The 16207-nt window shown below is 50.5% G+C and overlaps 1 protein-coding gene across 7 annotated transcripts in view; it reads left to right on the top strand.

Annotated features, from left to right (window-relative positions):
* Zfp64 (ZFP64 zinc finger protein) overlaps nucleotides 1-16207 on the top strand; it is a 57976-nt gene that overhangs the window by 28130 nt on the left and 13639 nt on the right. For 4 of the 7 annotated variants that reach the window (XM_040732797.1, XM_040732796.1, XM_040732798.1 and 1 more), the window contains one exon: nucleotides 264-1851. The exons of 2 other annotated variants lie outside the window; for them this stretch is intronic. In XM_040732797.1, coding sequence (XP_040588731.1) covers nucleotides 264-1543 — 1280 coding nt within the window. In that variant the 3' untranslated portion in view covers nucleotides 1544-1851. Of the gene's footprint in view, nucleotides 1-263; nucleotides 1852-11779; nucleotides 12470-16207 lie in introns of those variants that run through there. One more of the 7 variants, XM_021229748.2, reaches the window with a different exon arrangement.

Here is a 16207-nt window from a genome sequence, read left to right as displayed (position 1 = left end):
TCCAGGACATTTAAATGGCTCCTTTCAACTTCCCTCCACCCTCTTTTTCCCCCTTCAGGGTTTCTAGGAGAGACTGTGCTGGCACTCCCAGTGATGGCTGACGTTTGGGAACCAAATAAATCACTTGGGAGCTGTGGTGAGGAGGGGCCAGCCTCCTACCTTGCTATAAGCCATTTTCTGGTGTGTGCTTTCTGGAGTATCTTTGTTGATCCTTGTCGCTGTTAACCTGCCTGTTCTTATGGAAACTCACCTTGTGTTGACAGGGGACGCCCCCTTCCAGTGCTGGCTCTGTAGCGCCAAGTTCAAAATCAGCTCGGACTTGAAGCGGCACATGCGCGTGCACTCGGGGGAGAAGCCCTTCAAGTGCGAGTTCTGCAACGTCCGCTGCACCATGAAGGGGAACCTCAAGTCGCACATCCGCATCAAGCACAGCGGGAATAACTTCAAGTGTCCGCACTGCGACTTCCTGGGCGACAGCAAATCAACCCTGCGGAAGCACAGCCGCCTGCACCAATCGGAGCACCCGGAGAAGTGCCCGCAGTGCAGCTACTCGTGCTCCAGCAAGGCCGCGCTGCGCGTGCACGAGCGCATCCACTGCACCGAGCGCCCGTTCAAGTGCGACTACTGCAGCTTCGACACCAAGCAGCCCAGCAACCTGAGCAAGCACGTGAAGAAGTTCCACGCGGACATGCTCAAGACCCAGGCGCCGGAGAGGAAGGACACCAGCAGGCAGAGCAGCCGCCAGGTGACCAAGCTGGATGCCAAGAAGACGTTCCACTGCGACATCTGTGACGCCTCGTTCATGCGCGAGGACTCGCTCCGCAGCCACAAGCGGCAGCACAGTGAGTACCACGACGGTAAGAACGCGGACGTGACCACCATGGTGCAGCTTCACCTTGACCCCGGCAAGCAGCCGGCTGCGCCCCTCACCGTGGGACACCTCCAGGTACCCCTCCAGTCCAGCCAGGTGCCTCAGTTCAGCGAGGGGAGGGTCAAGATCATCGTGGGGCATCAGGTACCTCAGACTAACACCATCGTCCAGGCGGCTGCGGCCGCCGTCAACATTGTGCCCCCCACCCTCGTCGCCCAGACCCCGGAGGAGCTCCCCGGGAACGGCCGGCTGCAGATCCTACGCCAGGTTAGTCTGATCGCCCCTCCTCAGCCCTCCGGATGTCCTGTGGAAGCCGGTGCCCTGAGTCAGCCAACTGTTCTTCTCACCACCCACGACCAGACGCCGGGGGCCACCCTGCAGCAGACCCTGATCCCCACCACCCCGGCTGGGACCCAGGAAGGCACAGGAAACCAGACATTCATTGCCAGTTCGGGCATCACGTGTTCGGACTTGGAAGGCCTTAATGCTCTGATTCAGGAGGGAGCCGCTGAAGTGACAGTGGTGAGCGATGGGGGCCAGAGCATCGCGGTGGCCACCACAGCACCCCCCATATTCTCCTCGCAACAAGAACTGCCCAAGCAGACTTTCTCCATCATCCATGGGGCGGCACACCCCGCCCTGCTCTGCCCGGCTGACTCCATACCAGACTAGTAGTGGCACTCTGGAGTAGAGGGGGATGACAGACAAGAGGACTACAAGAGAAATGTTGTAAGAGGCCCCTGGCCCCTCATAATAAATTGTATTTTATATAGTTTATGTAATTTTTTTAATAGAGAAACAATGTGGAGACCATGTAATTCCTCCTTCAAGCTGTTCCATTGTCTTAAAGGTTACTATGGCTGATTCCAGTAGGAGTTGGATTCACCACATTACGGACTGGATCAATTTGTTTGTTTACAATTTGGTTTTCCATGTTCCAGATTTGTTTTTCCAACTGGAATAAAGGTGTTTGGATTTGGGGTGTCCATTGCATTTGGTTTGTATAGAGATGGTACTTCTTACCTTTGCTGGAGCCCTTTTCCAGAATTACAGAGAGAGAGAGAGAGAGAGAGACAGAGAGAGAGCCTGGAGTACTTGTGTACTACATAGATTTCTATCTGTCCCTCCATAGATAGATCCAAATCTATGACAGACCATTTTCTAACAGGAGTGTTGGAGATTGGGACCCAAAAGGAATAGTGCCCTAACACCTGGTTAAAATATACTGAATAGTGATATTTTTGTTAGTGTTCAAGATATGATTAGAGAGGGTAAAAGGTTGTGAGGTGTATTTATTTATTTATATTTATTTTAGTTTTTTTGAGACAGGGTTTCCCTGTGTAGCTTTGGAGCCTGTCCTGGAACTCACTCTTATAGACCAGGCTGATGAACTCACAGAGATCCACCTGCCTTTGCCTCCCAGGTGCTGGGATTAAAGGTGTGCGCCACCACCGCCCCGCTAAAGTTTAATTTATTTTGTAAAGATTTAGAGTGTGTGTGTGTGTGTGTGTGTGTGTGTGTGTGTGTGTGTGACATCCACGCACATGCACTTGAGTGCAGGTACGCACAGAGGCCAGAGAGGGCGTCAAATCCCCCTGGAGCTGGAGTTGCCGGTGATTATAAGCTGGTTTGGGTTCTGGGAAACAAACCAGGGTTCTCTGCAAGAGCAGTGCACACACTCTTAACTTCAAAACTGCTCCTCAGCCTGCAAACTGTTCTGTAATCAGAGGAAAGTTGGAACAGCGTGGGTTTGGGGTCTTCTCATAAATAACTTCCTCATTCACCACCATGCCCACTGCATTTGATATCTAAAGTGGCCCAAACTTCTTTGTCTTTATTTTTGCTTCTGAGACAAGGTCTCGCTGTGTAGCTCAGGCTGGCCTTAAATTCAAGACCCGGAAGGATTAGCTTCAGTCTCTGCTGCTCTCCCCAGTGGCTCCCACCCACATAATTGAAACTTCAGACCTCCGTGATGGTTCTGACTTTTCTGTTTAGATGTAAACAGGATGTAGGATCCTAGTGAGGTTTGCCGGGGGTTTCTGAGACGTGGTTTCTTAAATTTCCATCTCTGTTCAGAGATGAGATGAGAGAAGCCTTGTTGACACAAGCATGGGCCACACTGAAACTTCCCTTTTGAATTGAAATGGCGTTTTGTCATTAGGTGGCATCAAGAGCAAGTGTTGGGATGTTGTTTCTGGTTTCCAGGGTTCCCCAGATTGACCCTGGTCTGTGGTGGTGCATACCTTTAATCCCAGAACTCAGGAGGCAGAGGCAGGTGGATCTCTGTGAGTTCGAGGCCAGCCTGGTCCACAGAGCGACTTCCAGGACAGCCTCCAAAGCCACAGAGAAAACCTGTCTCGAAACAGCCCCCCTCCCCAAAGAAAGGCGTTTTAGAATGTGTAGGACTGCTCAGTCACATCTCTTCCGGGAGTGCCTACTCTCTTCCTTCAGTGACATGAACTTATTTAATAAAAGTGGCCATGCAATCATCTCACTTCTACATGAAGAGACGATTTGTTTGGGTAGTAAACCGGGGAAATACAGAACAGTGGTGTTTGAAGCCTTTGGGTTGTCAATAGTGTGCTGCCTGCAGGAAGACCCAGGCTGCATTATCCCCACCCCCACATGGTGCTAGCTTGCCATCTCAGTGGCCTGGAATTAATGGCAGGAGGATCAGAAGTTCAAGGATAACCTGGTGCTGCAAGTTGAAGGCCAAGCTGGCTGGCGTGGGCAGGGACACACCCTTAAATGCCTGGAGACTCCTGTCTTAGAGCTGGGTTTGTCTCCTTCCTTTGTTTTCTTGGGTCTTTGGTAGCTCAGCACAATTCTTATTACTTCTGGGTCTCTACTCTTGGCCAGAAATTCTCTATTTTATTGTTCTTACTTTTTTTTTAAGATTATTTATTTATTATGTATTCAGTGTTCTGCCTGCAAGTGTGTCTGCAGGCCAGTAGAGGGCACCAGGTCTCATTACAGGCGGTTGTGTAATTCCCATGTGGGAGCTGGGAACTCAACACCTCTGGAAGAGCAGCCAGTGCTCTTAACCACTGAACTGCCATCTCTCCAACCCTGAAATTCTCTGTTTTCATATGAGCAACAATAATGGCTTACTCATTCTAATGTGTGTAAAATACAGGAAACCCCACAGCATACAGGGTTAGGAATCCATTGGCCTACTTCCCTCACATTCATGCCTGTAAACTTAGTGTTGGCTCCTTCTCCTAACGTCCAGCTACCTTGCTGTTTGTTTCAGGGAGTTGTTTGCAGGAAATGAAATCCAAGGGCTAAAGCTATGTTCCCTAGCTCAGACTTGGGGAGAATGTTTTGGTTCTGCTCTCTCTTAATGGTTTAGGAACATGACCTAGAAAGTATATAGGTTGAGGAGCTTCTCATGTGTCACAGCACCCAGTGGTCTAAGGACAATGTGTAGGTATCACCTCTCTCCCTCCAATTTAGGGGAAAATCCTATCAAGCTTGGCAGCCTTAGCCTCCCAAGCCATCTTGCAGCCCTGGTTTTATTTTTGTTTGGGTTTTGTTGGTTTTTCTTTTTTTCTTCTTGTTCTTAAATATTTATTCACTGTTATGTGAATGTGTTAGACTGTGTGCACATCTGTGCACCATGTGCATGCAGTGTCTGTGGAGACCAGATGAGGGCGCTGGATACCCTGGAGCTGGAGCTATTGATGCGGGTGAGCTGCCCTGTGAACTAAACTGGGGTCTTCTGCAAGAGCAGTAAGAGCTCTCAGCCACTGAGCAATCTCTCCAACCCCCAAATCTGACTTCTTTGCCAGGTATTTCTAGAGTGTCTGGCACAGTGTGTATGCCCACTAAAGTCAGTACGGCTCACCGCAATCAAGTCTCTATTTTACAGCAGTCACAGGAGTATGTAGTGAGAGTAGGGGAGGGGTTGATGGTTCACAGCAAGAATGGGAACTAATGTTCTGGATTAGGTACTGTTGGTCCCTTCCACACATTTCCTCTTTTTTTTTTTTGTATTTACGACGCAGGGTTTCTCTGTATTGTTTTGAAGGCTGTCAGTCCAGCCTGGCCTCGAACTCACAGAGATCCGCCTGCCTCTGCCTCCCAAGTGCTGGGATTACAGGCCTGCGCCACCACTGCCCAGCTCCACACATTTCCTCTTAATTAAAATATTTTTAGCCAGGCAGTGGTGGCACACGCCTTTAGTCCCAGCACTCAGGAGGCAGAGGCAGGGGGCTCCACGGAGTGAGTTCTGGGACAGTCAGGGATACACAGAAATCCTGTCTCAATAAGAACAAAAACATATGTGTTTCTTTTGCCTGCCTGTATGTTTGTGCACCGTGTGCACGCAGTGCCCATGGAGTCAGAAGAGGATCCACCCCTGCAACTGGAGTTACAGACTGTTGTGAGCCGCCATGTGGATGCTGGGAACTGAACACGAAATCCTCTGAAAAAGAAGTCAGGGTTTTAACCACTGAGCCAACTCTCCAGCCAGACACATTCCCTCTTAACATTGGGTGGGGGGGACATTTTACAAACAAATTTTTTTTAATTAACAAATAAAAAGTAAAACATCTTACAGATGAATAACCTGGCTCTCAGGGAGGTCAAGGGAGAGCCTGGGGACATAGCTCAGTGGTAGAGCCCTTGCCTGGAATGTCCCTAGAAATACAAGTAAAGGTGTTTCCAGCCACCCTTCCCACAATGAGCTTCTGTAAGTGGTAACTTTGCATCCTCACAGACTTGAGCATTCCTCTGTCTTTGCTATTCCGTGTTTCCTCAGACCAGGGGCAGTTAGGTCGCCTTCCCAAACCAGGGGAGGAGCCTGCCTTGAGATGTGTCTGTTCAACAAGGCACCTTAGTCTGTTTAGGTACAATAATAAAGTATCATTGACTTACCCAGGTACAAACAACAGAAAATCATTTCTTACAACCCTAGAGACCGGGCAGGCCGAGGCTGAGGCGTCATGGCAGACAGATGTCAGCGTGTGAGAAAGATTGTTCTCTCAATGGCGCGCCTTCCAGCTTCATCCTCACCTGGTGTTCCCGAAGTCTCTTACTTATTACACAAATGACACAATTTATTATTTATACATTTATGATATCTTTATTTTACTCCTTGAAAATTCCATGCGCTTATACAATGTGCCTTGAGCATACCCACCGCCCATGGGGTCTCCTTAGAAGGTCACTAATCATCCAGTAGGGTTCCCTCCCATGACCTAATCACATCCTTCTCAGCGTATGACTTTGAACAAAAGCAAACGCTCCTCCCGCAACCGACAGGACAGAGGAGAAGAGGGCAAGTTAATCCCATCGAGTCGACCACACAAAGCCCCTCATACCTGCTCCCCCCCCCCTTCCCTTGTCAGCTAAGAGTATGACTCTAGTCTCTTAAGGGCTGTGCGGGGGTGGGGGGAGGGGCTTCTTTGTTTTTGAGACAGGGTCTCAGGTAGCCTGGGTTGGCTCTGGGTTCAATATGTAGCCAAAGATAGCCTTGAACTCATGGCCCCCACTGCCTCCACCTCCTGAGTGCTGAGTACAGCTGTAAGTGCATTGGGTGCTGGGTATGGAAGGCTTTGTACACGCTGGGCGAGTGCCCTGCTAACTGAGCCACAACCCCAGCCGGACACTTCCTTTGAAAAATTCTTTCTTCCTTTATTACCAGGTGGGAGTGTGGGTACATGCACACCGGTGTGCGTGTGGAGATAGAAGGACACCTTTGTGGGTTTGCTCTCTCCTTCCACTGTGGGCTTTCTGAGGATTGAACTTGGTGTGTCAGGCTGGGGGGGGCAGAGAGTTTTACAAAGCCCCTGAGTACCTGGAAGGCCCCCCAAATAGTTTCTTTTTCACTTAAAATAGCGTGTAGATGAGCGTGTGATAAAGCCCACGTGACACTCTGGGGACCTTGTTAAAAAGCAGGTCCTGGACTCTGTTTGCATGTTTGAGTCACCAGGGAGCTGGTTCAGGGCAAAGTCAGAGTATGGACCCAGAAGCCTGTTCGGCAATGTACATACCTGCATTGCTCGTAATTGCCAGGTCGGAGAGCGCCCTTTGGCAGGGCCAGGCGCACAGTGTGGTGTGTTCACACGCTGGATTATGGGGGGAATGAAAACAGACTCGGCTGCTTGTGGCAACATGTTGAGTCAGTCACACACTACCAGATTCCAGAGAAGGAAAAACACTCGCTGGAAGGGGCAAGACTGTGCAGCATGTCGTTTAGGTGATGAAATGTGTAAGTAAAGCTTTCCAGAAAAAAAAAATCAGAGGTATTGGAAGAGGCTGGCAAAGGAGGGGGAAGCTGGTGGGTTTGCTGAACCCAAGAGTGCGCCACACCTCAAGGAGGGAGGCGGTCTCACGTTTGGGTTTTGCTGCTCTTTATTTGGAGGCAGTGGTTGCCCTGAAATGTCACGGTTATCTTTTTACATGTAAGCCAAACTTTATTGTTTTTTAAAAAGTTAAAGCCTGAAGAGATGACTCTTACAGAGGACCCAAGTTCAGTTCCCAGCACCCATAGTGTGCTGCTCCCTGCTGCCTATAACTTCAGCCCCACAGGAGTCTGAGGCCTTCTGATGGACTCCAGGGAACCTGCATTCATGTGTACATACCCCCTGACATACAGACATATACACACATGCAGACATATACACACATACCCCCCACATACAGACATATACACATATACAGACATATACACACATACACACATATACACACATATACACACATACCCCCCACATACAGACATATACACATATACCCCCCACATACAGACATATACACACATACACACATAGACACACACACACATATATATACACATACACACACATACACACATATACACACATACCCCCACATACAGACATATGCACACATATACATACATACACACATAGACACACACACACATATATACACACATACACACACATACACACATATACACACATACCCCCCACATACAGACATATATACACACATCACACATAGACACACGCATACACATATATACACACATACACACATATACACACATACCCCCCACATACAGACATATATACACACATCACACATAGACACACGCATACACATATATACACACATACACACATACCCCCCGGCATACAGACATATACACACACATACACACACACATACACATACATATATACACACATACAGACATATACACACAATTGAAATAATTTAAAAACATTCTATGTGTGTAGATGTTCTGCCTGCACGTGTGTTTGTGAGCCACATGCCTTCAGGGCCTATGGAGAGCAGATTCGGGTGTCAGGTTCCCTACAGCTGGAATCGCAGAGAGTTGGAGCTGCCATGTGGGTGCTGGGAATGGAACCCGGGTCCTCTGGAAGAGCAGCGGTGCTCTTAACTGCTGAGCCATATCTCCAGCCACCCCTACCTTTAAAAAAATCCTTTTAAAAACTTAGATTATGAAAAGGTTTATACCAATATGCCAGTCACTCAAACACAGCTCCATTGTGCTTTCTTTTCCCTGTTCTCATCCCCAGGGGCACGTCACAGGCCACCACTCAGTCCTCTCTTGCCTTTCAAAGTGTCTCCAAATGTGAGTGCAAAATCTGAGCTATATGCTCCACACACTGTTGTGTGTTCGTGTGCATATGCACATCTGCACGATGGCGCCATGCACAGGCTTCCTGTCCCTCGGATGTCTACACTTGTACATCCTGAAGCGTTTTCCACACCTGCGAGCACAGAGATGCATCTCTTGTGTGTTCTCGTAGATGTGTATGAGTTGAAGCTGGTATGAAAATGTGGGGATCTGCAGCTCGACAGAGCTGTGTCACCGCGTGTGTTTGCATCAGCGCATTTCCACGGGAAGCAGTGTCTTGTCTAGTTAAGTGGGACTGAGTTACAGCTGAGTGTTAGCTATTATCATGGATAAGTATAACATCCGCCCTATCATTATGAATAATTAGTAACATGCAGATCGCTGTCGCTGCCTCTGTAGCAGCCATCATCTGAGCTTCCTCCGGACACCACAGTCACAGTAGCAGCATTGTCTTTCATTGATGGGAAACAAGTGGCAGCTTTCAAAGATCTCGCAAGAGCTAGGGAGATGGCTCAGAGGTCTGAGTGCCTGTTCTGCGAGCGTGAGGGCCTGAGTTTGAATCCCCAGCACCTACGTAAAAATGCTGGGGGTGTGACAGATTGATCCTGAGAGCTCACTGGCCAAATGAGGAGGGATTTTCTGTTTGTTTGTGGGTTTTGCTTGTGTTTAGCCTAGTGAGAGACCCTGTCTCAAGACAAGAAAGCCAAGGGCGATAAAGGAAGACACTGGACATCCCGTCCTGGTTCCATGTGCTCCTGAGTGAACATGTGCACTCACACACTAATATATGTGCAGCATGCATTCACACACACATACACACACACACACACACACACACACACCACAGAGGGACCACGGAAGTCAGAGGTGTGCAGTTTATCTCTTGACAAAATACTTGTGTCTTGAAAAGCCATAGACTCTCATCATTTCACTTGGCCAGCTGAGCATTGCAGTGAAGATGTCTTGGCTTCGTCTGTGAAGCAAGCGGCCTGACTGACTGACCGCCTGTGAAGAGGAAGGTGATGGGTCTGGTCTGTCCAGAATGCAATGAGGAAGTAACTCCAGCAGTTGTGGGGAGTGTGAAAATGCAGGCTTGGGCACGCCCCCTGTGAGATGTTGCTGTTGGAAAGGAGGGACGTGTGACCTGAATGGACACACACACACACACACACACACACACACACACACACACACACACCCGCCTACTTGGAACTCAGTAGCAGAGTTCTCCCATCTGCTGAGGTGTCATCTCAAAACCTTCAGGGGTTAGGTGACTTCCTCTTCAGTTGCATTTGCAAAAGCCCCTGATTCTCAGGAAGGATGGGTTCATCAGCTGGGGGCTGGGGAAGAGTGCTTTTCACACAAGCAGAAGGACCTGAGCTCCGATCCAAGCATCTGTGTGGAAACGAGCGTGGTCCACAGGCAAGCCTGTAACCCCAGCAGCTGGGAGAGGGGAGCAGGGATGGGGGTGGACTGCCGGGCCTTGCTGCTGCCGGCCCAGCTTCGGGTTCAATGACAGCCCGGTGTCAAGTAAATAAGACAGAAAGTGACCGAGCAGGACCCTGATGTCCTCCTCTGGCCTCTGGACACATGTGCACCTGGTCACACATGTGCAGAAGCACCACACACACATACATACATGCTCAAAAATTATCACCTAGAATTAAACAAACAAAAAGCCAGTTGACATGGAAACCAGGCGAAAGGTAACAACCGTGGCTCCTGAGCGCAGGCCTTGCGGTTTCTTCTCCACAATTTTTAGTAACGATCCTTGAAATCCAGTCATTAAAACTTGGTAGTAAACTCAGTCATAAAATACAGTAATAAACGTAGGACTGGAACTTTGGCCAGATGTCAAGCAGGCTTGAAACCCCAGCACTGAGCACTGAGGCAGGAGGATGGCTGCCTGTAGGAGACCCTGTCAGAAAGAGAAGATAAGAGAGAAGAGAAGGCAGGCAGGCAGACAGACTGGCTAGAACTTTAAAGAGCTACCTCGTACAACAGTATATATAACATTCTTTCAAAATAAAACTGAACCCTGGATATGGTGGCACACGCCTTTTAATTTTTTAATTATTATTTTTATTTGATGTATGTGGGCAGGTCACCTGCACATGTCTGTGCTCCACAATCCCGTTACCCAAGGAGGCCAGAAGATTTCATCAGATCCTCTGGAGGTGGAGTCACAGGGGATTGTGACCCATCAGTGGGTGCTGGGAATCGAACTCAGGTCCTCTGGAAAAGGGGCTGGTGCTCTTAAGTGCTGAGCCATCTCTCCAGTCCAGATGCACCCAGTACTACCTATGCATGCCTAAGTGGACTGGTCACTGGGAAAGGAAAGGGAACTTTTAATCTTGGCCCTCAGGAGCAGAGGCAGACAAATCCCAATGAGCTCGGAGTGAGCATGGTGTGAGTTGTGAGCTGCTAAGCCCCCAGAGCCTGTATAGCCACCCTTCTTTAACTTGTCACATCTGCTTCCATTTGAAAACAGAGTCTCAGGTCCCCACAGAAAGAATTCACCGCCGACTGCTGCTGCGTGTTTCTGAGCGGTGGCCACCACGTGATTCTCAGGTTAGGGCAGGCTTGGGACACAGCCCTGTTTTAAGTAACTTCCCAGTCTGAAGAAAGTAAACACCTTGAGGGGACGTAGGTGGCTTTCCCGATCCTTGTTGGATGTCGTTCAGAACGTGGAAGGAGGTGTCCCCCTCGGGTCTCCGCAAAGTCCCAGCTAGTCTGAGCACGAAAAGTCAATTAGCCAAAACCCCTAGGACAGACCGCGCCTCAGTCACACTGTGGGTGGGGTCTGTGCCCGGGTTGGCCCCAAAGACCTCTCCTGTGTGGTCCTAGACCCTGAGTCCCCAGGCAGGAACCCAGCGCAGGGTGAAAGAGTACAAGTTACAGGTCTGGCCTCCTGAATCCAGGACTTTCAGAGTCTACTTTTCAATTTGTTATTGCGTGTGTGTGTGTGTGTGTGTGTGTGTGTGTGTGTGTGTGTGTGTGTGTGTGTGTGTGTGTGCGTGCATGTGTTATCCGATTTGTGGAGGCCAGAGGACATCTTCCAGGGATGAGTTCTCTCCTACCGCCACGTGGGACAAAGGATTCAACTCAAGTCGTCAGGTTTGGTGGCAAGCGGTTTTGCCCGCTGAGCCACCCCGCCAGCACACTTTTTTTTTTTTTTTTTTTTTTACTGGCTGCAGAAAAAAAAAGAGTGCACCCTGCAACCTGGAGACCCCGGCTCTTAAATTGTATATTCGGATGCACAGGTGAGAAGACGCGCCACGTGCCCAGGTCCTTCCCCATCCTCGCCTGTGCATGCCAAAACCCCTGCTAGCTTTTCTGAGAACTACCCCAGGACCGCGGTCCCAGGCTGGACCAATTAAGAGAGAATGTGAAAGCTCTCCAGCCCGCGTGATAGCGGCCACGGCCTCACGTGGGAGCTCGTTAGAAATACAGACGTTCGGGCCCCACCCCAGACTCACCGAGTCGGAATCTGCATTTTAACGAGCTCCCCAGCGACTCAGGGAGCACATTAAAGTGGGAAGAGGGCTGGCGCTTCTGCAATTTTAATGAGCCAACGAATCACCTGGGAGCTCGTTAAAATGCAGACAGGGTTTCTCCGACCTGAGCGTGCGCGCGCATCACCTGGGGAGCTTGTTAAAATGCAGATTCTGGTGTGGCCGGGCCCGGGTGAAGCCCGGGCTCGTGCGTGGGAGAGGGGTTCGCGGGACCCCTGAGGTCCTGGCTGCCGGCCAAGCAACTGTCAGGACACTTGATAAATCGTCCTACCGGGCTGACGGGCGGCGGGGCCGGGACATGCGCGATCCGGCCTGTGGGGGTGTGTGCCTCCGAAGTCTGGAGACGCGCGCTGTTCGGGAGGCCACTCTTGGGGACCCGCCAGGAGGCTCATCTTCGCGCCATGTCGCGGCGCAAGCAAGCCAAGCCCCAGCACCTGCGCTCGCTGGAGCCTCAGTCCGAGTACAACGAGCACGGCAGAGTGGCCCCGCGCGTGGCCGGGGAGCGGGGTGAGTAGCCCGCAGACGCCAGGGACAGTGGCTCCGACGTCCCCAGTTTCTCTGGAATGCTCCCCACCTCGGGAACTGTGTGGGGGTCGGGTCGGGACGGAGAAGGGGCTTGAGGAATAGTGCTGGAACCTTCCAGCCCTAGTCCTGGACTTGGTGACTGCTGTTCTGATGTCCCCCAACAGTCCCCAGTCCCTGCACCTCCCCATGGATATCATATCTAGGCAGGGGGAGATTGGGGTGCGTGGAATGATACAAGATGCTTCCAGCTCCAGCCCAAGGGCCGAGGACAGCTGTCCTAATGTCCCTGTGCCCCGGTAGTTGTCAGATGACGGGAGTGCACGCAAGGGTGAGCGAAGCTTCCAGCTCCAGTCCTGGGACTTGGGAGACAGTTGGTCTGAAGTCCCGGTCCCCGGACCCCTGCAGGTGTTAGCTCTGGAAGGGGGTTGGGAGGTGCGTGCGATGGTGTGCGAAGCTTCCCGCGCCAGTCCCGGGACGCAGACCTGGGCGCGTCAGTGGGTCTTTATGAATTACGCGCGCCTGTCGATAACCCCCTCCGCGGATGGGCTTCTTCTACTCTCCGAGAAAGCGTGAAACTCAGGGTTCGCCTCCCACATTGGCTGGGGGCGATGCTTAGAGCCTGGAGGGACGAATCTGGAGCCAAGGGCAGGATACCAGCTCTTCTCCGCCCAGAGATATAGCAGAGAAGGTTTTAGGACCAGGGTGGGATTGTTTTGAAGTGTGTTATCCACCTCCCGGGGAGAGGATCCTCCAAGGACCTGAAGGATGTGTGAGGGGTGAGTGACTGGGTGAAGAGTGAAGTCAGTGCATCTGAGAGGCTGGGGCCCTGGGGAGTGCGGGGAGCCCTGGAGGAGGGGAGGGCAGCATGGTGGAAACCAGGAGGCTCTCGCTCCCCTCTTCCACCTCCGGGGCAGCATGGACCAGTTGGGAGCAATGAAGGGACACCTCCCCCTGAGTACCTTAGGTCGTCGTCCCCACTCCTAAGAGCCTGGGGAAGGGGGAGCCATTGTAAGTCTACGAATTCCTCAGTCACCCTCAGGCACATGCCCTCAAGGAGGTTGGGACCGGCTTTCCTAAGGCTCCTCTCCTATTTCCTTCCGCTCTGAACTCTGTAGATTACTACTGTCCCTTCTCCCTAAAGCTAAAGGGTAGGGAGGGGAATTTTAAATGGATCTTATTCCCTTCTCCACCTGAAGCTTCCCAGGGTGGGGGCTGCTCTGTGCTCTCCCGGTCTCAAACTCCATTTCTTCCCACATCCCCCATCAACCTCTGGGAAGATTCGCCCTGTGAATGCGCCGGACTCCAGTGAGCTTATCTCTGGCGGGGGGGGGGGTGTTAGTTTGACCAGGACTCTTCTAAGTAGTTTATAATCTAAAACCTAATACGGGGTACGGTAAGCCAAACACTGTAAAGTCCTGCTGGCACAGGCTGGTAAGATAGAGGACCCCCTCCCTGCTGGGGCGGAAAGAGGGAGGGGAAGCGAAAGACTCCCGGAAAGGTTTCCGAATGACCCGGGGCATGAATGCAAAGTCCAGTGTTGTAGGTAAGCCGAGCTGCTGTCGGTCTCTGCAAACAGCTCGCTCTGGGGTTCTTGGGAAACCGAGGTCCCCTCTTCCCGACCTCCCAGCCACCGCTTCAGAAAACTGATGGGTCTTTACCGGTGATTCATCGGTCTGTGTCACCCAGGAAGGATACAGCATCTCAGCAGTGGCGGGCAGAGGGCTGTAGGTTTGAGGCCAGCCGGTCTATGTACAGTTCCAGGCCAGCTACGGTTGCATAATGAAACCCTGTCCAGGTAGTGGTGGCTCAGACCTTTGATCACAGCGCTAGGGAGGCAGAGAGAGACAGGTGAATCTCTGAGTTCAAGGTCAGTCTTGTCTGCAGAGTGAGTTCCAGGACAGCCAAGGCTATCCAGAGAAACCCTGTCTCAAAAGAACTAAGGGGGCTGGAGAGATGGCTCACTGGTTAAGACTGCTCTTCCAGAAGACCCTGGTTCAAATCCTAGCACTCACATGGTAGTTTAAAACTGTAACTCTGGTTCCAGGGGCTCTGACACATCCATACCAATGTACATAAAATAAAAATAAGTTATAAAAAATAAGTAAATAAACAATAACATTTTCAAAATGGTAAATGCCCATTATATCAGTGAAATAACAAAGGGGCCCCTAAGCACAGGGGACACCAGAGGCTTGGGGGGCACCAACCTAGTATACCCAGGTGACCCACAGTCCCTAGCATGGCCTCTCGGCCCCCAGCCTTTTTGTCTCTTTCTATGTTTACATTGGAAATGTGCCAACTTGTGCAGGGTTCTTTTATATGTAACAGTGAACTTGACCTACAACTAACCAGAGACAGAAGTCACAATTTCCTTTTTATAGACGTGGGAGCTGAGAAACAGAGGCTGCGTGAGGACTCTCTCCAGGTCACACAGCTAAAGAGACTTAACCAGAATTTGCAACCCACTAGCTGTCTACCTGTTTATTGTCCAACACCTCATTTAGATTTAAGTTTTCATTCCAACATGACCACTGTGAAGTTAAAATTTCTCCTGAATTTCATGGTTTTCTTTCTTTCTTTCTTTCTTTTTTTTGGGGGGGGGCTGGATTGTCGAGACAGGGTTTCTCTGTGTATCTTTGGAGCCTTTCCTGGCACTGTAGACCAGGCTGGCCTTGCACTCACATAGATCTGCCTGCCTCTGCCTCCCAAGCTCTGGGATTAAAGGCGTGGCCACCACTGCCTGGCTCGCAGTTTTCTTTTTTCTTGTGTGAATTGTTAAGTAGCTAAGATTTACTGCTCGCCTTCCCAGGGCCAGCAGATAGGAAAGTGTTGGTTTGAATAATCTAGAAACTTCCAACCCTTTGACCTTCAGCATTTCTGAGCCACTTTCCTCATTTCCCATCAAGCACAAACAATCAGAGCATCATCCACAGACCACAACCAGCACCACCAGCAGCAGCAGCTGGGAACTTGTTAGAAATGGGAAAATATCAGCAACTCTGCCATAGGCCCCCACCCAGGAGAATTCTAGAGGCGGGCCCAGCTGCATTGCACGCCTGTCTGTTCTCTCTCTCTCTCTCTCTCTCTCTCTCTCTCTGGATTTGCATGATCTTATTAAAATGGAAAAGGTATTGTTTAATCTTTTATCCCCTGAGTATCCACCCAACCGTTTGTGACAGGGTGTCCAGCTGTTGACTTGCTTCTGACATAGGCACCCTCAGGACAACAAGATAACTGCCTGTGTGTGTGTAGAGACCAGAAACTAGCTTTGCCGTCCCTTCTCAAGGCATCCAACGTGTGTTTTAAGACAGGTTGTACGGCCGGGCAGTGGTGGTGCATGTCCTTAATCCCAGCAAAAAGACAGGTTATAGAGAGCTGTCTCTGCCTCCCCAATGCAGGGATACAAGCATGTGCATGCCCGTGCACAAGATTTGCTTTATTATTTGTATTTTATGATTTTATTCATTTTCCATGTATGGGTGTTTTCTCTGCACGTATATCGTCTATCTGTGCCTACAGTGCCCAAATGGGCCAAAGAGGGTGTCAGGCTGGACCCCTGGAACTGGAGTTACAGATGTCATATGGATGCTGAAAGTCAAACCCGGGTCCTCTGGAAGAACACAGTGCTCTTAACCACTGAGCCATCTCTCCAGACCCTACTTTAATTATATGTAGGCATGTGTGTGTGAGTGCAGGTGGCCAGTGGAACCAGAGGTATCA

This window comes from Mesocricetus auratus, unplaced genomic scaffold (assembly GCF_017639785.1).
Source record: "Mesocricetus auratus isolate SY011 unplaced genomic scaffold, BCM_Maur_2.0 Super-Scaffold_100028, whole genome shotgun sequence".
NCBI lineage: Eukaryota > Metazoa > Chordata > Mammalia > Rodentia > Cricetidae > Mesocricetus > Mesocricetus auratus.
The sequence above is the reverse complement of the archived record's forward strand: the minus strand, read 5'-3'. Positions and strand labels throughout refer to the sequence as shown.